At 34.1% G+C, this 27,703-nt stretch overlaps 2 protein-coding genes across 4 annotated transcripts in view; one reads left to right on the top strand and one right to left on the bottom strand.

Annotated features, from left to right (window-relative positions):
* The window catches only part of ppp2r2ab (protein phosphatase 2, regulatory subunit B, alpha b), a 28,275-nt gene extending 10,459 nt beyond the window's left edge, over positions 1 to 17,816 (bottom strand). The window contains 8 exon segments of one of the 2 annotated variants that reach the window (NM_001309438.2): positions 312 to 476; positions 595 to 772; positions 3,104 to 3,216; positions 4,572 to 4,737; positions 7,538 to 7,635; positions 11,859 to 11,936; positions 16,220 to 16,345; positions 17,531 to 17,816. In NM_001309438.2, the coding sequence (NP_001296367.1) occupies positions 312 to 476; positions 595 to 772; positions 3,104 to 3,216; positions 4,572 to 4,737; positions 7,538 to 7,635; positions 11,859 to 11,936; positions 16,220 to 16,226 (805 nt within the window). In that variant the 5' untranslated portion in view covers positions 16,227 to 16,345; positions 17,531 to 17,816. 2 annotated transcript variants of the gene reach the window in all.
* On the top strand, positions 17,597 to 21,883 carry LOC137490369 (uncharacterized). Of its 2 annotated transcripts, none has more exons than XM_087270428.1 (3): positions 17,597 to 20,128; positions 20,977 to 21,111; positions 21,251 to 21,883. In XM_087270428.1, the coding sequence occupies exons 1-3, from the start codon at positions 19,999 to 20,001 to the stop codon at positions 21,856 to 21,858; spliced, it is 873 nt and encodes a 290-aa protein (XP_087126554.1). In that variant the 5' UTR covers positions 17,597 to 19,998; the 3' UTR covers positions 21,859 to 21,883. The 2 variants fall into 2 exon arrangements, with proteins under 2 accessions (XP_087126554.1, XP_087126555.1); XM_087270429.1 differs by having other exon boundaries at positions 19,807 to 20,128; positions 20,218 to 21,111.
* The last annotated feature ends 5,820 nt before the right edge of the window (positions 21,884 to 27,703 follow it).

The following is a 27,703-nucleotide window of genomic DNA, read 5'->3' as shown; positions in this document are numbered from 1 at the left end:
TCCTCATATATATATCTCAGTGGGTGGTGTGTCATTTTTTCAGCTTGACTATTGTTACATACAAATATAAAAATAAACACGGCCTGATTTCACTTGTGTCAAATTGCAGAGCTCAAGCACAAGCACACTGCTATTATTACAGTATTTCCTAACTGCTGTCATTTCAGTTTATATTTATAATAAGAGGGAAAACACACAGCCCAAAGGGCATTATTCTAAAAAGTTCCTTTCAGCAGTGCGGATTTTACAAAACACTAAATCCAGTACTTGATTCAGTAGTGTAGATGACGTGGTCTGCTCCTATAACTCACATTTAGAGTGCTTGTCACAAAGTGCTGATGCACGCATGTCACACAGGCGGATGGTGCCTTTGCTGCTGCTGTAGACAAACGTGTTACATTGGTGAGGGTGAAACTCTGCGGCTGTGATAACCTCCGTTAGGTCCTCCATGTTGGCTGGTTTAATGTCCACAATGTCTGACACAAGAGTTAAAGCCACATAACACTGTTTAACCGACATCAAAAGCCACATCAATAAAACACAACATTTTTAACCACAGGAATTCTCCTTTATCTGCTGTATTTTGTAGGATACTGAAGCTGCGGTCTGTGATCTCCAAGTGCCACAAGTTAATGCGCAGGTCGTCTGCAGACAGATAGGTCTCATTGTCGCTGTTGACCGAGATGGAGTTGATGTGGTAGGTGTGAGCGTTGGCAAAGACCCTGCGCGGACTGGCCTCCACCATGAGATCCATAGGCCTAAATACTGGCACCTGCACAAACCGTTCACTTGCTTAATTGTTGAAAAAGGCAGATGAGCATGTGACTCCTACATTTTTCTGTCATAGAAAGCTGCAAGATGTAGAACTGCTGAAAAACATTGCAAAATGCACTACTGCTTTGGTTATTTGAGACCATGCACCACAAACCTAGTGTTATGTTGCATGGGTATATTTTTGGGAATATCCAAAAATACACAGTAGGGCTCAAAATGATCTGATTTTAATTTGATCCCAAAAATTATGAGTAAATTTCTCTAAATTTCCTTCCACCAATAAATAAAACATGATTGTTAGTTAGTAATATACATTTCTAAAAAATAGTTGTACATCAAACAGTATGTCACACCACACATCAATGAAAAGCTTATTTATAATAGTATTTATATGATAAAGCTTATTTAAAAAAAATTGAGCCTTATGATTGGTTTTGTGGTCAAGTGTCACATTGATTGAAAATTAACACATAAATTTTACAAAGATGAAATAAACAGATCAAAAGTGAGATTAATGACAATTTTAATCTTGCTAAAGCCTTCTATTTTAAATAAGTGATATTTTAAAGCTTGCATTTATCAATACTTTGATCTAATATTACAGAATAATCATGTACTGGATGCAGTGTTGCCAACTTAGCAATTTTGTTGCTACCTTTAGCAACTTATTACCCTAGTAATAGTAGTCATATTACCCTAGCAACTTTTTTTCAAAAAAGCACCTAGCAACAAATTTAGCAATTTTTAACATTCATTTGGCTACCTTTAGCAATTTTAAAAGAGTAAGTTGCTAGCTCAGATTGTTTTTCATAACTGCTCATTCACTGATATTTGTTAACATGTATAATTGTTAGTAATTTAGGTAGTAATAAATTCCAATAGTGCTATAATTGTTGTCACTTTCACAAATGTCAAATATTTTAATTTCACAAGTTAAAAAGAGTTAGTACACAAGCTGTGATTGTTTAAAAGAATGTAACTATTTATTAGCAGTTTTACAGATGAAAATATACAATTATTATCAAAAAGTGTTTGTATTACTTTTACTTTTCATACAAATCTAAATGGACATATTTTGAATAATGTTTTTGCTGAGATGACCAGTCAACTTGAGAAAACATTAATTATTTTGTATACTACATGAAGATGTAGTTTTGAGTTGCGATTACGCAATATTGTCATCACGCAAAGTAATATGTTAATAAAAACCTATTTATTGTGCATCTGGATGTAATGTTTTAATATAGTATAATACACGGCACCACAGAGAGTAGAGACATGACGGGCTTACGCTTGTCAGATATTATGCGATGACGTCACTTATATGCAAATTAGTGTGTGATGTCATCTGGCAACATTTAGCTACTTTTCATTGGAAATAGTTGGCAACACTGGCTGGATGTCTGAATGCATTCAATAACAAATGTTTAGACTATGAAAGTAATTCAATCAAATTTGTTTTTCGACTACCTTTGTAATTGGTCAAGTGGATGAGCCCAAATCATTTCAGTAGAGATGCACCAAACGCAATTTTCTTTACAATTTTTTTGGTAAGTGTGACTTTTGTAATTAATTTGTTAGTACAGATTTTTGCTGATTCCATCGTTTTTTTTCTTCTTCTTCTAAGTACTATAATTGACAGTATACACAAACAAAAACATAGTTTTATTGCATATTGCAAAATTAACACATTATAAAAATTAACACATTACTAAATTAAAAAAAAAATCATTATCAAAAACCCAAAAACGGCAGTTTTCTCTAATATGCTCGACAAAAAAAAAAAAAGTTTTATTTTCACTCTTTGTAAACGAAACTTTTTAAAATTTCATTAAACAAAAGTCCAAAGATTAAATATGCATATGTAATATGTTGATTAATATTTGTATGTATTCTTTTGCTCTACTATTTTATAGATACTTATTTTCTGATATTTTCAATATTGTTCTAATGAAGCACTTACTAACAACTTAAACATAATTGTTTTTTTCTCCTTCTGAAGGCAATGAGTAGAACAGTAGAATTTATTACTCATTTAGCAAATGCTTTACAAATACTCAGCAAATGCTTTAAAAAAGACAATATTTGAAAGCTGACAGTATTAATCTGTCAAATTCTGTCAGTTAATGGGTAACTGGTCAAAATGTTAGTATGAATGTCTCTGATGTCATTGCCTGCACCGCCATTAACATTATGGACCGTCTGCTCACCAGTCAGACTGATCATGCAAAATAACAGCTGATTCCAGTTGTCAGCTGGTCATTCGGTCCATCTCTACATTTCGGTCACGAGTTACACCTTTATTTAAAATTTTGTACTCGTAACTCACCCGTAGAGTTGTGATGGTAGAAGCATCTCTATAGCGTCCATCCTCTTCTTTCAGATTGTATCCCTCTGGTCTCTTGTCCCGCTCGCTGATCTTCCACAACTTTATAGTTTTATCTGCAATTATAATATTATAGAATTTCTCCCCAAGTGCAAGACCAGCAATACAACTCATGCTGAAATAATCATGAAAAAAAAACATATTTCCACATACAGTATAATAATAGCAAGTATGACTGGCATAACGAATGGAGTTGACAGTTCCCCAAATTCTGAAAACATCTGGACATTTTTCCCATGTCTAATTTGAACTCTGCCCCACAAATATCTACCCATCTTCCAGTGTGTGGGTGAACAGAAAACCCAGCATTCAGTCTATTCAAGACAGCCTTAAATACACACCGGTTGCATAACACAACAGAGAGTTTGTATTTTTAGACAGAATGGAGATGCATGGGTGAGTCAGGAAAAAGTCTGGAGAATTTGCAGAGCTTAAAGCAACTTAAGTAGTTGTTAAATGGTTCTCCAGTAAAGAAAAAAAGAAGAAATATTCTGTATTTACTATTGTATAGATGTATATATCATTCTGCACAAACGTTATGTCGATTACAAACTAGAAATTAAAAAGGGTTAAAAATAGGAAAAACTGCACTTTATGCATTTTAAATGTCAATTTAGGACCTTAAATTACTGTTATTTTGTATTTTAAATGGCAATTTGTTGATTTTATATATAATAAATCACCAGTATTTCCCATAGCTCAGTGTTAATCATATTTATGGTACAGGGATGTCAAATGCTTGATTCTAATTGACTGATGGAGATTCTAAAGGGGGGAAGCGTCTCAAACTGGACAAGAATTGCAGCCCCACATCATGTCTTTAAAATTCTACACATTGTTTTCTATGAGTGTAGGCAGTGTGTATCAGTCCACAACACATCTAAGACTCAGGACGTTGTTTTATTTCCTGTCACATGAAAGGACAGCATCTGCAGTTTTATATTAATTGTACATGAACTAATGCTATGACTTGTCATAAATGTGGCAGTAAAGGTGTGCAATTATCTTCAGGGAACTGCACAGGGAAAGCAGTTCCAGGCATGTCTTGACCACATTAAAGTTCCATTTCACTAAACTGGATCATTCGGTTACTGTACAACCTACAATTGTCAACAATAGATCGAAACTAAAGCAAAATGATTTGATCATGAATGTGCCAAGAAGTAGTTTCACAGACCGTTACAAAAACTTGACATTTTAAAATGCATCTGAACACTGTATTTATCTGAGGTAAACATAGTATAAGTTTGAGAACGAACAAAGCAACATCTGCTATGTGTTGTGGCCGCATTACCGCCTCAAGTGTGTATTATTTACCTAATAATTCAACTAGATGTAACCTTCAGTAAAACAGACTGTGGACTGGTCAGTGTAAAAGTAAGACTGTACAGATGCCCAGTGCTCTACTTGCCATTAGTGGACAACAAAAACTGTGCAGCGTTCTTCTGTGGTAGCCAGCGAATCTTGTTAATCTTCTCCTCGATTTCCAAGCTCTTCAGGTAGTCAAACTCAGGCTCGTGGCTCTGAAATGTGCTGTAAACATTGTATTCACTACGGCACTGTGGCTGACTCTTGTTCTGAAAAACAAAAAATACATTTTTGTCAGAACATTTGGGTTAGCGATTGCAATGTTAATAATGACTTTAATGGCAGGAAAGGTACCATTGGCATTGCTTGGGACAGATTTGTATTTTTTGATACTTAGAGTAAACTAATTTAAAACTGAACAACATTTACTAAATATAAATAAGTAGGGATGTAACGGTATTGTAAATACCGTCATACCGCAATATTAATTTTTTTCGATATTACCGAAGTCGCATGACTCGGTAAAACTATAGGTCTTCTGAGAAAATTTGCTCAGGCGAATGAAGCGAACGGGAGGTAACGAAAACTACAATTGCCATCAGCCCATGCTTGTCCATCATCCCTTGCGGTCTGTTGTTGCTACAGATCCAGTAATGCGGAAATGGAGTGTGCTGCTAGAAGCGGGGATGAAAAGAGCTGGAAAACTCTAAAGCAGGTCGCACACCAGAAGCGCCGCGACACGGCGCGTACATGACAGATTAAAGTATCGCACACCAGACGCGCACATTCGAATGATATTTAACATGAAACTAATCAGATGGCGCTCTGTGGCGCGGCTGAAAAATGAACTGCGTCCTGAGCCGTCACCGGGCGCCGCCGACAGCCGCCGACTTGCGGCGCCGGTGTGTGTATCCTGATAGAAACCTATAATTAGAATTCTAAAATACGTGGCGCTGCGCGGCGCGCCGCCGAGCGTCGCTTCTGGTGTGCGACCTGCTTTACACGCACAGTTCAGTCCTGCATTATCTCCGTGTAAGTTCAGACTTCGCAAGTTTGATCAAGGCTGCAGTCTCTTCTTCTCAGTTTGATATGGAAAAGCAGATTATACCGAGGACACGGGTAAATCTTCAAAGGGAACAGTGTACTTTATAACTTCATTCACATCACCCTGGCTTCGTTGTTTCACTTTCTCAACAATAAAATGTAAACATGATTTAAGGAACTGCCTATTTTCATTTTAATATTAGCAACTTAGACAGCAGACATGTTGAGGCGCCGTGCTGCATGAGCGTCATCTTCACTGTGAGGATATTTATAACAAAACGGAGCCGATAACAACTGCCTCCTTTCAATGTCAGTGAAAATACGAAACACAGCCTCTCTTTTGCTGAGTATCAGTTTTAAGAATCGATAATGGCCATTTTAAAAGTATAACATACAATAAGTTTTTACATTATAGGAAATAAAGGCGATCAGTCAATATACAGAATGTACGTGGTTACATTAATCATTAACTTATCTTTGCGCTCAGCCAAAACACGTTACCTGAGAACAAGTAATAGATTCCAATGACCAAAGTCAGGGAATATGTCGTTAGATAAAGACAACAAGATAAATGAAATATCCCGTTTAATAAATATAGTGAGATTAGATCCAGCGGGAGATGCTTGATGAGAAGTCCGACAAGCAGAGCTCTCATCTGTGTAGATGGGCTGAGTGTGATTAAATGTTGAATGTGATGAGTTTTCAACAGTACTAAATTGAAACTTTATTTTTTTACATGGTTTAATAATTTTTTTTTATTAAAATTGAAGTTCCTGTTTCAAAGCTTACAGATAGATGGCTAATTTGTATGTCATTGACACTTTTGGCACTTTTTTGGAGTATTTTCATAAGTTTTGTTTTTTCCTGTAAATGATTCAATAAATACCGTACCGTGACATTCATACCGAGGTATTACCGTACCGCGAAATTCTGATACCGTTACATCCCTATAAATAAGTAAATAATATATAACATTTGCATCTAGCTGGTAAACAACCTGAAAGATGAATTAATTATTTAAAGAGTCATATTTGGATTTTTACCAGACTAATAAAAGAAAAAAAAAGTATAAACCATTAAAAAAAAAAAAAGTTAGTTGCAGCCATAAGTTTAAATACTAGATTTATTAAATCAGAACAACAATTAAAGGATTAATCAATAAAACAGAGGGAAAAAAAATTCTATTTTTAACTCTAACTGAACAAACAACCTGAAAGATAAATTGATTATTAAAATAATTGTTAATTGTAGTTCCAGGCAAGATTTTATTTTTTATTATTTATAGCTAAATAATAGCTGGGAGATGAACCAATTAAAAATAATAGTCAGTTGCAGTCCTAAACAGTACTTCGATTTTAACTCAAACACAAACATTAATGTCCCAAATTATCGTTTTATTACTACTTAACTCATCCCAAAAAAGGTCTGTATTAGCAAATGTTGTATCTCGGATATTTATGACAACATATTAACCTAAAAATAAAAAATACAAATATTTTTTGTATAACCATTTTGAGGGATGTAAACAAAAACAATGGTCCTAACTTATTTCCTGTTTTACTAATTTAATCTCCTCTTGTTACAGTTATGAAAGGTCTATAGCTTTTAAATTTCACATTTTCTAATTTAATTAAATTTATATTTTTTTTTATTAAAATAGTTGTATAATCAATAGCTAGACTGCTTTCAGATTAACCAAAGAAATAATAAAAAAATGTAGCGATTAGATAAGTTGCTTTCCAAATTGTGTGTCAATTTGCTCTTCAGAGTTTGGACTGTCAGAAGTGAAATTTAAACCACACTGAACTGAACTAAACTAAACTTCAATTCTGTAAGCTGGTCTGACACAGTTTTAATTTACTAGAACTTTTATGTGAAGCTGCTTTGACACAATTTACATTGTAAAAGCGCTATAGAAATAAAGATGTATTAAATTTAAAGTGGCAACCCAATATATTAAAAGTTGAATAAAAAAAATGTTAAAAAAATCATCAAAATAATCTTTAGCTCTAGTTCATCCTGTACCTCGGTCTCTTGTTGAAAGATGACTACTCGTCCGCCTTTATCTCCTGTGGCTAGCAGCTCCCCTGAGTGGTTGAACTCCACAGTAGAGATGATGTCGGCTGTATGACGAGAGGAGCACACAACATTTGTCAGATTTCCTTCACTTCATCCTAACAGCTACAACACTCCTGCCAAAAACACCCTGAGGAGTAACAACTTAACGTGCGATTTGCTTCCAACAGATTTAGCATCAAAAGCCAGAGAGACACTGACTGACTCGATGACATGAATCTTTAAATAAAAAGAGACGCCGCACATCTGTAACCTAGATTCCTGCCACAATATGCACTCTTGGGACAGCCATAGACTGACGCTCGGATGAGTTTAACCCTTTGTATGCCAGCAGAGCAGAAGAATGCAGGAGAAAAAAGTAAGGTCAGAGCCCTTTGTTTATGTCTGACCCTGCCTGGGGGACAATAGGAGGACTGGAGCATGTGTTTGTGTGAGCTAAAGGGAAATCAAATCACTGAATCAAGTCAAAAAGATTCTCATAAGAGACCATCCCATTTGATATGAAAACAAGAGACAGAAAAATAATACTGCGAGACTTTACTGAAGACCATATTTAAGGTTTTCACAAAAACCTGCCATTGTGAAAGTCTACAGCTATGAAAAGGCAGAAGGGCTGTGATACACACACACACACACACTTAAAGGCGTAATTATCAGCCCTTCTGTGAAATTTTAAATTACTTTTTAAATATTTCCCAAGTGCTGTACAATGGAGAAATTCTAATTTATATATATATATATATACAATGATTTTAATAACTAATATTTGTCTTTGTTGTAATGACAGTACACACTATTTTCAGTTATATTTAGTTATTTTTGAAGATGCTAGTTTTGTTCGACTTAAAAGCGCAATTTAAAAGGCTAACCAGGTTAATTAAGCTAACTAAGCAAGTTCAGTTATTAGGAATGTCAACAGTGTTTTTTTTGTAGCCATTAGAAAAAAAGCAGATTTAGATAAGATAATTATATTATGTTAATTTTATTAATATTATAATAACTACTTATTTTAAGCTAATTATATTTCATACGGAATAAACTTTATTTTTTGATTAAATACTGCTTTTGTGGCAAAGCTGAAAAAAATATGCAGCAGAAAACGCCATGATGCGTATACATTTTGAAAATGCGCATAAAATTTTTTAATTTTTATAATTGAGTAGAATAAACATTTTATTCGATAAGAATAGATGCGCATAAACTACGATGGAAACAATTATCTCACAAATTTCAGTGTGCGCATTGAAAAAATGTCATGTGATTTTGTTACAAAAAAATCATGTCATGACAAAAAGGTGCATAAATAGATAAACCAGCAGGCTGAGCACACTGTAAAACATCTGAAATGTTGTTTTGGTCATTCTAAATGCCTGAACCATTTCAGTATTAGTGTTATTATATTATTAATGACCTCCAGAATCAAGAGCGTCTCCGCTTCTGACACCTTCAGACGCCACTGCGCGTTCACTGTGTGTCAGGATGGCTTTCTGAGGTGCAAGTCATTTATTAGATGAAGAAAAGATTGACACAGCTTCTTCTACTGCAGCAAATTCAGTGTTTACTGTTGATATTTGGCACCAGTTAATCAGGAAGTGACAATTTTGTTTATTTTGACTCGTTAGATAAAAACGCTGCTTTATTCACCTGTCTTTTATGCGATAATCCAGTTTTCCGCATAAAGTTCATTCGCATTTTTGGATGGAAACATAGCTAGTCACACAGAACTCACCTCTTTAATTCAAATGCATAAAGTGAAGGGTTGAAATATTTAGAAAGTTGACTCATTGCTTTTGAGAATTGAAACAGAATCAATGTTTAAAACAAACAAACATTTGATTAAATTGCCCTATCCTCGAAACAAAACCAAATACAGCGAAGTTTCTTTAAAGGGCACCTATTTAACCCCTTTTACAAAATGTAAGATAAGCCTTTAGTGTCTCCAGCATATGTCTAAAGTTTCAGCTCAAAATACCCATCAGATTATTTAACGTAGCCTTCAGAATCTGCCAATTTTTGTATCTAAGGATACTGTAACTGTTTCTGTAGCTTTAAATAAAACTAAGCTGCTTTTCCCCGCCCACTACTCCCACATGCATGTCTGCTTTTCATCATGTGTTACGTAAGATAAACAGCACAGAGACAGATTTTATAAAGCTGAAATACAGCTTATCAGTTAATTCAAGCCTTTCTGACATGACGAGTCTCACACAAATGCTATTTGCAGTACACACACACATACATTTTTGTTTTGCTGCGCATTTACTGACACCAGGTGGCTGTGGTGATTATAGTGGTTGAGAATTACAAAGTGATTTCACTGTCTGTGCATGTACAAACATGCTCTGTTTTAAAAACGTTTAAACTTAGAAAAATCACAGAGAGTTGTAGCAAATATTTTAATTCCAGTTTATTTGAAAAAAATGTATACATGTTATTGTATACATGTAATTATACAAACATACCACCTGTCAATCAATACAGTGGGTGGGGAAAACTGCACTCCTATGTCACGTCGCGGTGGGCCGCAAAATCATTTAACATCACAAAAAAATAAAAATTAAAATAAATGTTGGGTTTATATCACTTTAATATGACAGTGGACACACTATACCTTTGCACAGTTCTGTCCAAATCAGCTTATGGAGCTGATTTCATCATAGGTGTCCTTTAAAAAAAATACTTGGTAAAGTAAAGAACTTAAGATGCATATAAGCCTGAAGTCTAAATTGGATGTGCTTTGGTCTCTTGCAGAGTGAGGTGTGATGAATTAAAGGTCAAATAATCTACCACACATAGTCTTTCACTTGACATCCTGCTGCTGACAGGAAACTGGTTCAATACGTCAAGCTGCTGCCTTCAACACTGACTAGCATTCTTAATAAGCATGACAAAAGGTGTTTCCTACTTTGGTGTCTTATTCACTGTTCTATTACATTTTGCAGTCGTTCATTCATTTTCTTGTCGGCTTAGTCCCTTTATTAATCAGCTGAACGAACCGCCAACTTATCCAGCATATATTTTACAAAGCGGATGCCCTTCCAGCTGCAACCCATCACTGGAAAACATACAAACACACTCATTCACACACATACCCTATGGCTAATTTAGCTTACCCAATAGTATACAATACAATATCTGGGTGAACTAATCTCAAATTTCTGCATGTGCTTGTGTTTGTTGCGAAGGACAAATGAATAAAAAAATTCATGATAAGGATTGCAGATTAATTCAGCAGTGATAAATAACATGAACGGATTCATGACGTGTACAAACATTTTTTGAGATGTGCGCGTCAGCATTGGCCACGACGAGGGGTCAGCGACTGCGCAAAGGCTGTGCCAGACCATATATGTGTGCTTGACGCAGAAGTATAAATCAGCTGTAACTGGGTTTTCAAATCAATTTGGCATCAAATTTTTTTTGATTTTCACAGTGCACATATTTTCTTCTGTGCTGCATCCAATCACATGCATGTTAGCTCTTAACATTGTGTATGCATGATTCTATTGTGTGCATTAATTAAATAATTGTTGTCACAAAAAAAAAAGAAAAAAGACAAGAGATAAATCTCTCAATGAACTATTGGCCATGTCTTTGATCATACACTGTCACAAATTTAACTAAACCGGGGTAGTACCAAATAAAAGTTTGCATTTATATCTAAAAGGTCCATATTGTTATCCTAAAAGTAAAGATTAGTACCTCAGTGCAAATATTAATGACTTAAGCGAACAAAGATGTTCTCTTTGCACCACTTGAACAGTACCATTATGTTTTTGTACCGGTTATTGTGTAGATCACAAAGTTTTTTTCCATAATTTTACAATATTATTTCCCCTAATTTATAGCAGTACTCTAAAAGAAATATCAGCATTTGGTAGGCTACATACATTCAGTATCACCTTTGCTTGAAATGACAATCAAATCCAGTTTATAGTAAATAAGCTGATCGCGAGCAAATTGGAGCCCCATACCTGTTGCTAAGGCAACAACTCCTGGATGAGTTTTGAAGAACTAAACTATTATGGATTGTGTTCGATTATCTATAATTAAATCCAGCTAACTGAAAAATCTACATATGAAGAATGGGCACCTGGACGACTTTCAGACCTCTAAAAGGCTATATAGCATATAGAGCTTTATTTGGGACACAATTTTTATCTTTCTGCAAGCAATTTGTTTAGTGCCATAAAATATATTTATAAAATTTATATTTATAAAATCTGATCCACGTATCATCCACTTAGATATTAAAGAGACATGTACTCACCTTCGGCTACGTCATCATCAATCGCCCCTTTCACTTGTGAAAAGCACCATTGCACATCGTTTCCCCCGCCTCCGGCTCCTGAAAGCATTACAGATAAGGGTTAAAATTAGTTGTGGTCTACATGTCATTACAAACCTTGAGACTAGTCTGAGGAAGACTATTTTGATGCCTTTTGCAATATCAAGAACCTTACTAGCATTCTTCCATTTTACAAAACACCCCAATAATACGACATGAAATACATTAGAGATGTCAGCAATCTGTTATGAAACAAAGCAACATTCTCATGCCCTGACTTAACAAATCTGCCACATCTTTTGCACACACAAATAATACTAACACTCTGTCTGCACTCAGAATAACTCATAGAAAATTTAAATGACAGCTCTTGCATCATTTTTTAATGAGAGTAAAGAAATAGGCTAAGCCAAACCCCGGGTGGCTGTTTAAAGCAGTATGAAACGGGTTGGTTTTGTTCACAAGACAAGTGGCTACAGGACACTGAATGAGAGGAGCAGCCACCACTCTATTGTGAATTAAAAGGCTAATATTAGCAGCGGTGTGAATTGCAATAGTTACTTCACAACTAAAGTACTAGTTTTGAAAAATGTAAAAAAAAAAGAAAAAAAAAAGATAAAAGGATAAACATACATACACATACTTAAGTGATCATACAAAAGTATCATATTGTAAGCTTTTAATTATGATTTTAAATGACAAATAGTATTTTGGTACAGCACAATGAAGGAATATTTCACAAAAAAAAAATACATTTTTGCCATTATTTACTCATCCACAGCTTGTTCCAAACCAGCCTGAGTTCTTCTGTTGGATCCAAAGATACACTGAAGAATGCTTGGAGAAAAAAAACCCACCGACTTCCATAGAATTTGTGTTCCTACTATGGATGCCAATGACAGCTTTTTACCCAACATTCTTCAGATTCAGAATATCATATTTTGTGTTCAACAGAAGAAAGGCATTCACAAAAGTTTAGAACCACTTGAGTTAGAGCTGCACGATTCTGGCTAAAATGAGAGTCACGATTTTTTTGCTTAAAATAAAGATCACAATTCTGTAGATGTAAAATAAATCTTAATATGAGTCAGCAATTATTATTGTTTTTTTCTCAAACATATGGTAAAACAACAATAATATTATAATGTGCAGCAGACCCGTCCGCTACGCCACTGATTTTGTGTAGGTCTATTGCTTTCTATAAATAATTCAATTCTACTTACAGGGTTCAACGCTAAGGACATTTTCTACTGGCCTGACTGGACCAGCAGTTCAGATTTTTACTTGCCCGGCCAAAATTTTCACTGGCCCCACCAAAATAAATAAATAAATAAATAATAGCTATTTTTTTAGCCACATATTTTAAATAACGTGTCAAAAATAATGTCTTTGAATCTAGAATTTAAATTTTTTAAAATGTTAAAATATTTAGCAGTAAAATACAGCAGTATAGAAAATGTGCAGGTATTTTACTGCTAAACAAAAGGTGGACTTAAAAGTGATGGAAAACTATGCAAAACATCGCTTCATTTTTTTTTTGTTGTGTTGTACCTATGTAAATATCTTTTTTCACAACGTTGGAAACAGACGTTTTCTTTTAGCCTCATAATTTGATGTTGCCGTCTCTTCACTGTTCTAGTTTTTACCAGGTTGTGGAAAAAAAATAACTTGCTCACAACAACCAATCAGATAAAAGGAACCAAAAAGCAATATGGTGTTTACGACTTCACAGAAAAGGTAGCATTCAAAGACTTAAAAGCACAAATTGTTTCTCGATTCTAAGACTGTATTTGCACACAATTGACAAATAGTAGCAGGCACATTAAAATTTGATGACAAGGCGGCACTGGCCTGATCGGGCCAGTAACGATTCTCTCTACTGTCACGAACATCTCTCATGCTGGCCCCGGGCCATCCTTATTGTTGAGCCCTGACTTATAATAATTCTGATGTTGAATTATGTTTGAGATAGAGTTGCACAATTAATCACAAAAAGATTACAATTTCGATTCGACCCTCTAGACAATCTTAATCCAGCATTTCTACGATTCTGCCAGTCATATTTTAAAGTTCAGGAGAGAAGCAAAGGCGGCTGTGCACGAGTCGTTTTATTTTTTAACATATATTGCTCAGTGACATGGACACCTTCAAATGATGTTACAAGAGTCACAACTGTATTTACAAGGTATAATTCACCTAAAAATGTCATTTTTGTCTGATGCTGTATTCGCAGCCGGGAAATCACACGTGACGTAAGCTGCTGACTGTGAGCTGTTACCACGGAGGTTGGGTACGCGCTCTACTTAATGATAGACGTGCGCACATCTACTTTAGTGAACAGAACCTGCATTTGTTGTGAGTAACAGGTAATAAAGTTGTTAATATTATTCAGTATGTGGCACAGATTGATCGTGAAATGCTGGATTGAGATCGTCTAGGGGGTCGAATCGAGATCGCTATCTTTTTTCGATTAATTGTGCAGGTCTAACTTGAGTGTAGGAATGGGTCAGTATAAGATTCTGACGGCATGATAAAATATCACGGTTTCACTACATTGTGATTACTTCTCTAAAATTTATTATTTTTAAACGTTTGGGTAAAAAACAAAAACTTTTTTACCCTTAACACAATATATCTTATTTTGAGAAACATTTGAAATATTTTGGAACAGTGAACATGTCAGGCTAAATAATTTAAATTAATTACAGATTTCTTTACAATTAAAAAAAAAAAACATATTTGGATATCTTTTCTGTTGGAGATAGTGTTGTCACAAAAAACAAAACAAAAAACTTTAAATATAGCGTAGGTATGGTATAGCTGACAATTTCTGCATTTTTAAAACCTTTTATGGTATATAAAACTGTTATTATTACGTTGCCGTTTATTGTTTTTTGTAAACCATGGTAAAAAAAAAAAAAAAAGCTGTATTGTTATTTTTTGCAAAAAAAAAAAAGTTAATGAAAACCAGCCAAATTGTGAAATAAATACATACACAGTGTAAAGTACTTTCTGTACTTTCTGATTCTGTAAAGCTTTAAGCCAGAAATGGCCAAAGTAAGGCACGCAGGCCAAAGTTGGCTCGTATCCTTTGATTTGGCCCACCATCCCATCTGAGAGTAGAGGGAGTTTGATGGAGAGAGTTGAGGCGAATGCCTTTAATACAAAGATTGTCACTTCTAATTTGACGTAACCTCCTTTGCTTGTTTTATTGCTGAACTACAAAAATGCTCACATAAATTAAATGTTTTACTTAAATGAGTCATTTTTTTTTTTAAATGCAAGTAATGTCACTCGACGGATAGACTATGCAGAAGACACCAGCAACCAAATCAAGGAAAAACAAGTATAATTTTGTTATAAATTAGATTTTTACTATGATGGGTTCATTATAAAATATACAAAATACTGTAGTTAACATCAATGTTTTCTAGTAAATTTTAAACATTATTAAATAAATTAAGAAATTACCCATGGTAAATTACCCCACCTATATTTGCCTTCGGCCCAATAACAGTTAGCCTCAATCAATTTGGTTTTCCTTCATGAGAAAAAGTTTGGGCACCCCTGCTATAAGCGGTAGTAAAATGTTGTTTGTGGAGGACGCCTATATTCCATCACTGCCATAAAACTGAACCCTCCCACTCCTCACAGTCACGACTCTGACCTGTAAGATTTCTACTTATCGGGTAAGTCTGAATAACAGAGTTTAATGAATAAAAGGCGTTCGTCTTTGTCATCCCTGCGGGTCCTGCCGCTTTTAGCGGCTTCCAGTTTCTCTGCGAAGCGCGCGGCAGTTTGACTGCACATGACTCTGCAGATGCCGGTTAAAGTTCTCCAGTTCAATGGAGGAGGTTTAAAGAGGCCCGCATTTCCAATATATTTATACACCACACCAAATAATACACACAAACAGAAAAGAAACCGGACGTGTTACTCAGTGCCTACTCATTTACACAACCGAGATATAAAAAATCCCGCAGCCTGACCGCGCATCCCGCTAACAAATGATGAAAGGGTTAGCAGCAGACATGTTTCCACTCAAATGAAGCTCATCGCTGAAACACACCTCTATCACAGAAAAAAACAACAGTATTGCTTAACACATCCTCAAATGATCTTCGCACTATAAATAACATAAGATGGAAATCAATTTTGTCGATTTACTGGCTAACTGGAGGGAACGAGGCTGCTAGGCGGCTAGGCTACTGTCAGTGGAGCAGGAACGCGATGGTGGCTCCAGTGCAGCCGCTGCGCTCATTCAAACAAACAGAAGCGATTTCCTAACTCACGGTAAATTGGAACAATCTCTGCTCAAGCAGCTCATAAACTTGTCGAGTTACCTGCCATGGCGAGAGTGGCGATGTCGGACCCTAGTCTTGATAAGCAGTGTGAAGGCGACCAGAGCAAAATTTCCAAGAGAGTCGCCGGAAATGCTGTTTTTCAAAATAAAAGTGCTTCTGATACCTCTGGGTAAAAAAGGGAAACAAGAAATAAAATGCAAACAGATTTGTTAAAGGTATAGTTCACCCAAAAATGCTAATTCTGTCATCGTTAATTCACCATTTATTTATTTCAAACCTTTGCATTTCTATCATCTGTTGAGCACTAAGCACAAATGATTTTGGAAACCTGTAACCATTGACCTCCATAGTGTTTGCATTTACTACTATGGAAGTCAATGGTTACCGGTTTTCAGCTCTCTTCAAAATATTCTCTTTTGTGTTCAACAATAGAAAGAAACTAAAATAGGTTTGGAAAAACACGAGGGAGAGTAAATAGTCAATTTTGGCCGAACAAGCATTGGGCGAAAGCATATATTACAATATTTCTAGTTATTCATGCAGGTAACCCAAATAAAAATATATAGCTGACAGTAAGGTTTTCCCTGTTTTATGAGTTATTATGAAAATCTCTATTAATACACTTTGTTTAACATTGGTGCTGCTTTTGTCAGGACTGATAAATACTAACCATTTGTGCACAATTTATCAAACCAACTTATTAGTGGTCAATAACACTGAAATATTCATAGTGAAGGTAAACAATGCCAAGAGCTTCATATGACAGGCATCTTTGGTATGCAGCTTTATTTACTAGAGTACATTGGAACCATGCCCATATGATTTAATCTGATGCTAAAAATACATGACGTGCCAACATTCAATGTTCCTTTTGATTTGGGAGGAAATGCAAATTTGCAAATATCAAACATAATAAACAACTAAAATGTATTGTCTATTTACAAAGTTATGTATTACACTGATATCTTTAAACTGAAGTGAATATAAAAATATTTAAATGATATGCAAAAAATGTTATATGCTTTATTACATATAAAAAACAATGTAAAAAAATATATATATCCTTTATTACATAACAAAAAGTAACATATGTCATTAATCTTTCGGTTACTACAATAAAATTGTAAAATACTACATAATAGTTCAAATCAATACTATAATAAAAATCATATCAGGTTTTAAACAATTTTCCCAGTACTGGGTTGTGGCTGGTAGAACATCCATTGCGTAAACATATGGTGGAATAATTGGCGGTTCATTTCTCTGTGGCAACCTCTGATAAATAAGAGACTAAGCTGAATGAAAACTGATGAATGAATACATTTTATACAATGTTTATATTAAACTTACTTTAAAATCCTTTTCTTGTACTTGTATTTTGAAAGGGAATCACGCTTTCGGGTCCGCTGTTGCGTCACTTCCGGCTCTTACCTTGGCTTACTGCTGCTGCTGCTAGTTTTTGCTATCAGAACTGTCCAGAGAACTTTGCAGGGTTTATTTTATTGCAAGCAGCTCCTCTGCAAATGCATGAAGAGGAATGTCGGAAATACGCTATTTTTTGTCGGTAGCCCTTCAGTTCGCTATTAAATGTTGAAATGTTCTGTCTTTGCTCCTCAGCTTTCTCCTCCTACACTCCTCTCAACATTCAAAATGGCGCAACCCCGCCCTGTCATGACGTAATCGGCGCTGGCCATTCATCAGTGGGTGCTGGAGTAATGATGTAACGCCACTGAACTTGTGTGGGCAGATGAGGATATGAAATGAGTTTGTCACAAAGTTATGTGCATTTATTTAAAACTTTTTTTTTTTACTTTAAGGAGAGGGAAACAATTATGCCTAAACTTTTTTGGATGGAGTGTCTTTTTTTGATAAAAAATGTGACAACAGACATGTCAGACGATTGTTACATTACTCTGTAACTTATATACCACCCCAAGATGTAATTTTTTTTGGACCAACTTCTCTGACTGCATTCAATGGAAGAGAGCATGGTTATTACCTGAAAAATTCAGCATATCCAACAAAATAAGAGAGATACATTTTAAGATCTTGCATAATGTTTATCCTACAAATTCCCAAATTGCGAATTATTTTGATATATCTAATTTGTGTACTTTCTGCAATACACATGAAGAGACTTTATTTCACTTATTCTATAGTTGCACTCACATTAAACATCTTTAAAATGACATTACTTTTTATTTATCATCCATTTTTAAACATGATTTAAATTTGTCTATAAAAGAAATATTTCTGTATTTCTCGGATGATGGTCATGCTCTCGATCTTATTGTAAATTTTTTTGTGTTACACTGTAAATTTTTTATACACAAAAATAAGTTTCTAAAAACAATACCTGTTTTTAATACTTTCCTTGTTGAAATTTCGTATAATATTGAATCTCTTAAGCGTATTAATAATAAGAAAAATAATAAGTTTCTTAAAGCTTATGACAATCTTTTTTGTTAATGTTTGAGGCTGTGTATTTTTAATTTTTCTCTCTGTCTTCTTTCTTATTTTTTGTTATTGTATTTTTTCTTCAATGCAGTGATGTTATTATTCTTGTATTCAATAAAAAAAAAGATGAGGATATGAAATCTTTTTATTTAATTTTTAAAATTTATATTATTTATCCTGATCTGTTATTGTCATTGTGTTTTTCTGTGTAAATTGAATTTTGTATGTTTGTTATTGAAGTCAATAAAAAAAAAAAGATGAGGATATGAAAAAAATTTACTCCAACAGCATCAAATATTCTACAACATAAAACAAGCTTGTTTAATATCTGTTTTGAATAACGGTTAACACTAAAACATTTTTTGCACATGTCCTCAGTCATTTGTTTTTAAAGATAGAATTATTAGTATTATTGATAATTATGTATCTCACAGCAAGAAGGTCGCTGGGTCGAACCTCGGCTCAGTTGGTGTTTCTGTGTGGAGTTTGCATGTTTTCCCTGCGTTCGTGTGGGTTTCCTCCATACTCCGGTTTCCCCCATAGTCCAAATACATGTGGCAGGTGAATTGGGTAAGCTAAATTGTCCGTAGTGTATGTGTGTGTGTGGATGTGTGGATGTTTCCCAGAGATGGGTTGCGACTGGAAGGGCATCTGCTGCGTAATAACGTGCTGGATAAGATGGCGGTATGTTCCGCTGTGGCGACCCTGGATTAATAAAGGGACAAAGTCAAGAAAATGAATAAATATATTCTATTCGTTCATTATTTGACCAAAACCAAAAGTGTTACTTTGTGCCCCGCTCTTCACTATGTCTTGCTGGATGGATCACATTGAAGTCGAATACTTCAAATTAATTTTTATTATTTCAGTCAATATAGGCTATGTCAGTTTTGTTGTTTGAGTTTCACAGACCCCTCTCGCGCTTTATTTGTTGTTCTTCTTTGTCTACAGTTACATCAATTTCTAACTGATTATGTATTTAAGACGGCTTTTGATCAATTTATTTAGCAGAGTTTTTCTTATATGTGATTTGCACATGTCCTCAGTCATTTGTTTTTAAAAGAAAACATTGGTTAGTGTAGGGTCTGGTTACCATAGAGAAGCGTGTTCTGAGAATAGAACGCATTCCAAAAATGTACTCTAAGCCTTGTAGCACAGGAGAAACTCTTGTTGGTTTGTTGTAGTGGCGTTGAGCGGGTGCGTCTTTTTTGCGGCTGAATATCTAACTCCTCTACAGTGTTTCTCAACGATCGAACATCTGCCAGTTTGAGGGATTCACGGTGCAAGACCGAAATCCTTATTCTATTTCAGCTACCAAACCCCTAGTTTTTGACAGAAAGCCTGAAAACCAAATTTCCATCATGGTTGAGCATCTTCCACCGGTGACATCAGCTGCAGAAATGGAGAGATCTTTCCCAAAAGCCAGCAAGATCTCCAAGAGCCAGACAGAAATGCAGCAGCTCAAAGAACTGCCTATAAACGGCACTAATAGTGAGTCATATTTACATTCTGATATTAATCCAGTGTTTTCCTGACATAATAATATACAGTACTTACTATTAAAACCTAATGTTTGATAGACAGCTTTTTCTTAAAGAGTTCTGTTTACACATTCCTGTAAAATCCACAGTAACTAGCAGCAGTTCGCCACAGAACAAAAGTCCTGTATTTACTCTATTTATCTTGTGGTGTTTACAGAATTATTTGTATATTTTCACTGTCATTTTCACAAAGCAACTTTAAAATACAGAAACACCACATAAATACAGTAAAATACAGTTCAATAGTGTGCCATTTACAAAAACAGTGAGGCTATAGCAAGATGTATGTCATTATAATAACTTTTGGCATTATTAGTTCATATTGATGATATTATCTCATCGGTTGGCTAATCACAGTGCTGCAGTTAATGAATAGCAGAAACAGAATTATAGCCTATTATTAGGCCATTCAAGTGCATCTTAATGAAACGGTTTGATATTGAATCTCATTTTCAGCTTTTCTGACACAACTTTAGTCTACAATCCCACAGTAAAATAAAGTATTCGCTTTTCTGTTTTAAAATAAAGTGCACTGAACGTGTATTTTTATATTGTTTGGTGTATTGACCATTTATTTGTGTCGCCAGTTTTATAAAACAAGAGAATAATCACATATTATTATAGTTGATTACAATAAATAATAATAAAATACAAATTAAAAGTGAAATTTCATGGTTATTGTATGTTTAAATCATGGTAAATGTGTGGTTAGTTTTGTTTTTGGTAAATTTAATTTAATTTTCTCTTAAATTACTGTGGAGAAGTGTGTCAAGATGTGTAATTGTTTTCCTTTAACAGTCGACAAGAAGGAGAAAGTGAAGGAGACGAAGAAGAAGAAAAAGAAGAGCAAAGTTGCTTTGTTCATCAGAGCGGCCTTGAGATGGTTCTGCTTCTCTCCCAGCTATGAGCCTTTCAGCTTTCCATCCTCTGATGGTAAATGATGCTTTTGGCATCTAGATATGTTTTAGACTATAATGTTGAAAATAAACCGTATTTTTACTGCCCTTACCTGGAGTTTAACATGAAACTGACTGTGTGTATGTGCAAACTGCAATCATTTGTCTTCTAACAGATTATGAGGTCTATAAGAAGACGGTGGTCAAAAAGGAGGAAGTAAAGGAGATCATGCAGAAGGAGGAGGTGGAGAAGACTGGGGAGGAGGTAGTGATGACGGAGGAGGAGGTGGTGGAAAAGGAAGAGGAGGTGGTGGAGAAGGAGAAAGTGAAGGAGATGATGCAGGAGGAGGAGGTGGTGGAGAAGGAGCTGGTGATGACGGAGGAGGAGGTGGTGGAAAAGAAAGAGGAGGTGGTGGAGAAGGAGAAAGTGAAGGAGATGATGCAGGAGGAGGAGGTGGTGGAGAAGGAGCTGGTGATGACGGAGGAGGAGGTGGTGGAAAAGGAGGAGGAGGTGAAAGGACAGGAAAGTGAGGAGGTGGAAAAGAACATGAAGGAGAAAGAGACATTGACTGACATTGTAAGGAAGGAGGAGGTGGAAGAGAGGGTGGTGAACAGGAGGAGGATGACGACAAGGACAATTTACAGTTTGAAAGAGGAGTTGAACAGAAAGTTCCCAATACAGAAGCAGCATATGTGGCCCAACAACAGACCTGCCTCCAAGGCCCAGGCTGCACGGCGGGGGAAAAACCGCCACATTCTGTTATGGGGACAGAGAAAAGTGTGAAACTCAATAAAGTTGTGTTGAACAAAACAGAAGAGAGTGTGTTGTGTTTATCTGCTTAATTTCTGCTTCAAAAGTGTTGAATGTGTTACAGGTTTTGAACATTCTTACAAATATCTTCATATCTGTCCACCCTAAGAAAGGGAGTCAAACTGGTTTATAACAGGCTCAGGAAATGAGGACAGAATTAATATTTTGGTTGAACTATTCATTTCAAGGCCTAAAAAATTGTATATATATACAACAGTTCTGTCTGGTTCTCGAATCTGATTGACTGATAGCTGTGATATATTTAAGTAATATCAGCACCCGTACAGCCTCTTTACCCTTTGTGTATTACTCCGGCCACACAAAGTACAGCCAGCAAAAAGCAGACACTACAGATCTAAAGTTTAAAAGATACTTTTAACTGTTTTAACAGCTGTCTAACTGTCAGCTTATTTTGAATCCATCGCGGAAGAAAGTTCCTCATACAAAAGGGTTTTTGAGACTTTTTCGTGTTTTATTTTGTTTTTATATACACAATTATGCCGTCAAACTGTTGTATAAACGCAACATCACACTCGTAGCGGTGCGATATTTCTGTATACACACCCCTCCCATCAGTGCCGATATACAGCCATATCAAACTGCTACTCATGTGACATTGTTCATATATACAGTATATATATAAATATATATATATTAGTAATAGCAATGTCAATGTCAATGAACTATTTATAATATTAATTCTTAATTTATAAAAAATAATTTACTTAGTAATTTCACTTTTTTATACACTTTTTTATTTGTGGGTATTTTCCCAAGCTTTAACAAAACATTTTTTTACAATCAAGGTTGTAATTTTTGTTTTTCTTTTTTGACCCTTGCTGCCGAAATGAATTAACAAACAGTTTAAATTAAAATAAAATTACAACAGAAATGCATGAAAATATAGCAAAATGGAAAAAAAAACTGTACAGTATTGTATACAATTACAATTATACAATATAAACTGTGAAAATAATAAAAATAAATAAATACCTACATGATTATACAAATCAATAATCTTACAAATTTACATAAATATGAAACCAAACCACATTGGTGATCACATTTAAACCTGTTTGCACAGATTTCTTTATTTAAATCAGATAAAGGGGAGAGTCTTCATGTTTTCAAAATATGTAATCATAGGTTGCCATGTCTCATATTTTTATCCACGCAGATTTAAATATAATTCATTATATATATTTTAATATTCTCTAATTTCAAATATAAAACCAGATCACATATCCACACTGCTGCTTTAGGTGAAGCTGCTGATTTTCTCTCAAGTAGTATTCTTCTCAATTATAGTAGCTAAAGCGTCAACATTTTAATTTTTTTTTCCTCTGTTTGTCAATGATATTTTGTGTTCTGGTATGCCAAAAATAGCTAATTCAACACTAGATTTTATTTCTAGTAATTTAATTTTTATGGCAAAGTATAGGTTATTTTTATTGATTTAACATGAAACAACTGAACATAATATACAGTTGAAGTATGATTTATTAGCCCCCGCCCCCTGTTTATTTTTACCCCCAATTTCTGTTTAATGGAGAAAATATTTTTTTTCAACACATTTCTAAACTTAATAGTTTGTTCTGTAGACTAACGAAAAAAAAAATTATAGCTTAAGGAGGCTAATATTTTTGACATAAATTTTTTTTATTAAAAACTGCTTTTATTCTATCCAAAATAAAACAAGTAAAAAATTTTCCAGAAGAAAAAATATTATCAGACATACGGTGAAAATTTCCTTGCTCTGTTAAACATTATTTAGGAAATATTTAAAAAAAAAAATTAAAGGGGGGCTAATAATTCTGACTGCGTTTATATATATATATATATATATATATATATATATATATATATATATATATATATATATATATATATATATATATATATATATATATATATATATATATATATGTTTATATATATTTAATTAAATTTTATTTGTATAGCGCTTTTTACAATATTGGTGTGTATTTTTGCATTATAATCAAATTCTAAAAAGTTATAGTTACCTTTATTAGTTACTTTATTCACTACTCATCGTATTAACTTATTAACTAGTAACTAATAGCTTTTAACCGTTAGTTATTATATTTAAACATAGTAAGAGTTAGCATATAAATGATTACTATATAATTTATTTATTTAATACACACATTTATTATGTCAAAACAAACTTTTATTTTGGATGCGAGTAATCTTTGCCTAGACACACACACACACACACACACACACACACACACACACACACACACACACACACACACACACACACACACACACACACACACACACACACACACACACACACACACACACACTTGTTTGCATATTATTAGTATTATCAACAATTTGGATTATAATCAAATTTTAGTTTAATTATAGCTTATAAAAATAGGTATAAGGCATGCTTTTAAAAGTATACAATAAATGTGAAATAATTAATAAATATCATATAATAGTATAATAATGATAATTGTATTATAAAAGTATTATATAAATATACTTATAATTATATTTTATTATAACATATTTTAAAAACATAGGTCTAAATTTCATCATAGTAAATTCAGTATAACAATAATAGTAATTTGTAATTAATATAAATAAAATAAAAACTTTAGAACTTTATTGTTGATTTATTTTTGAAGCTTATTATTTAAACTTTACCCATAATAAATAGACAAAATTCTTGTTAGTGATTTACAAAGTGTATATACACATATATACTGTTAACAAAAATTAAGTATTTATATAATAAATACCCAGACACAACAAGTTTCACACACCCAAAGCAAGCACAATCAACTAACAAACTCAAAACAATAATTCTCTTTTTATCTAAGTATGCATTACGTTGTAAGTGAAAGGACGGCACTGAGTTGAGCACAATAATAAAGCTTTTCTTTCTTCAGTCAAGGCCCTTTATTTCAAGAAAAATAGATATTGAAAAAATTGACAAACCTTGCAAAACAACATGGTAATTATATTTTACTTATCTCACAAACAGCAGTATCTGATTTGCTTTGGCATGATTAATTGAGCTTTTTCCATTCAGAACATATTGAAATCACATATCAACTCGCATATGTACAAGAGATTAAAAAGAATTAAAGATAAGTGTCTCGCGGTGTGCCAAAACACTGATTAGGAAGACCCAATCTGAAGGATGCTGTGGTAAATATAACAAGGAATATGGTAACAGATGGTTGCATTGCCCATCCAACAGACGTACTGGCAGTGTGTGTTGCTCAAAAACTCCTAACAAATATGAACGGCACTGCCTGGCATAACGAAAACCCGCCAGCAGGTGCCAGTCTTGTGCCATCCAAATACTTCAGTATTGATCCGTCCTTTCTGAACAATGAGCAGATTTCTCTTGCAGACCATAACCTATTGCATTATTTCCTCAAAACTGATTTCAGATCGCTCTAAATGGATAAACGCTGCCAATACTGGCCTTATAAAAGTTGAAAAGCATTAGATGCAAGCAGGAAGACAGCCATCGTTTCATGTGATGGCGGCTGAAATCTAATACACTTCACTTCTGATATTTGCAATAGGTTTAACACTGAAGTTTGAGGAAATGAGAAGCTTGAGGGACTATTACAAAAGTTTGTTTTCTGTTTTGGGCTGAAGAATTTAAAAAAAGAAAAAAAAGTAAATGCAACTTTTTCGAATTCAGATTTTTTTTCTTTCAATTTTGAATCTTATCATTCAAGTTATTTGAATGACTAAATCAATGAATTTATGAATGAATGAATGAATGAATGAATGAATGAACGTCCCAGAGATGAGTTGCGGCTGGAGGGCATCTGCCCCGTAAAAACGTGCTGGATAAGTTGGCGGTTCATTCCGCGGTGGCGACTCTGGATTAATAAAGGGACTAAGCCAAAAAGAATATGAATGATTGAATGAATGAATAAATCAATCAATAATCTGGAACTTCTTTTGTTCTAAAAAATTGGGATCTGTATCTTACAATCTTGAGTTTTGAGAGGTTTGAGTCGAACTCCAGCACTTAAATAAAGTCAAAATCTTGCTAATTTGAAAGATGAAAGACGTGAAGTCGGCATTCTGAGCAAAAGTACTGTATGAACTGCAACAAAGTAAGAACTAAGGCATAAATGATCAATTGTGGCTCATTTCTTCCAGTTTTGAGCCTATATTGCACCACTTCATATCTTGCAATTATAAGTAAGCTCAGAATTGTTAAAAATAATGTGAATGAATTCTGAGAAATATAAACTTGCAATTGAGAGAAACAAAGTTGTAATCAGAAATCAGAATTATTAGCCCCCCTGAATTATTATCCTCCTGCTATTTTTCCCCCCCAATTTCTGTTTAACGGAGAGAAGATTTTTTCAACACATTTATAAACATAATAGTTTTAATAACTCATTTCTAATAACTGATATTTTTATCTTTGCCATGATGACAGCATATAATATTTTACTAGATATTTTTCAAGACACTTCTATACAGCTTAAAGTGACATTTAAAGGCTTAACTATATGTTAAGTAGGCAGGTTAGGGCAATTAGGAAAGTTATTGTATAATAATGTTTTTTTTCTGTAGTCTATCGAAAAAATATAGTCTAAAGGAGCGAAAAATTTTGACCTTAAAATGTTTTTTTTTTTTTTTTTATTAAAGAAATAAATTAAGAACTGATTTTATTCTAGCAAAAAATAAAATAAAAATAAAAATAAAAAACAAGACTTTCTTCAGAAGAAAATATATTATCAGACATCTCTTTAGACTCTGTTAAACATAATTTGGAAAACATAAAAAAAATTAATAATTTAATAATGAATAGTTTAATAATTCTGATTATATATATATATATATATATATATATATATATATATATATATATATATATATATATATATATATATATATATATATATATATATAGTTGAACTCGCATGAGCTTCTTCGACTGCATCCAGTTATCTCTGTAATTGCTCATTTAACTTATTAATAAAGTCATCTGGAACGGCAAAGAAAGTGCTCTTGCAGGATTCCCAGAGTTCATCAAGATTCATCTTCAATGCCTCCTCCTTCGTCTTACCCCAGACATTCTCAATAATGTTCAAGTCTGGTGACTGGGCTGGCCAGTTCTGGAGCATCTTGATCTTCTTTGCTTTTAGGAACTTTGATGTGGAGGCTGAAGTATGAGAAGGAGCGCTATCCTGCTGAAGAATTTGCCCTCTCCTGTGGTTTGTAATGTAATGGGCAGCACAAATGTCTTGATACCTCAGGCTGCTAATGCCATCCACTCAGCAGATCTCTCGCACATCCCCCTTATGTAACCCCAAATTATTTTTCCTTTATCAAACTTGACTGTTTTATGTGAGAATATTGGTTCCATGCGGGTTCCAATAGGTTTTCTGCAGTATTTGTGATTATTGTGATGCAGTTCAACAGATTATTCATCAGAAAAATCTATTTTGCTACTTTTCCAAATGATTAAATAGAAGTCAAGTTTTTGTTGCTCTTACGACTAGGATCGACGACAAGACTTTTGTCACGTAGTATAAACTCAATTTTAGAAATTAAGTCAAAATTCTGAGAAAAATTATACACTTGCAATAGCAAGAAATTTTTGAAAAAAAGAGACAACACCACAAATGCTATTCATTAAAAAAATATATATAATTATGAAAATAAATTGGGGTCTCCCACAAGCCCAAAGACATCTGCTATAAGTGAATTGGGTAAGATGAAATTGTCCGTAGTGTATGTGTGTGAATGCAGGAGTGTAAGGGTGTTTCCCAGTGATGGGTTGCAGCTGGAAGGGCAT

This window comes from Danio rerio, chromosome 10 (genome assembly GCF_052040795.2).
Source record: "Danio rerio strain M-AB ecotype USA chromosome 10, GRCz13ab, whole genome shotgun sequence".
NCBI lineage: Eukaryota > Metazoa > Chordata > Actinopteri > Cypriniformes > Danionidae > Danio > Danio rerio.
This window is presented reverse-complemented; position numbering and strand designations above follow the sequence as displayed.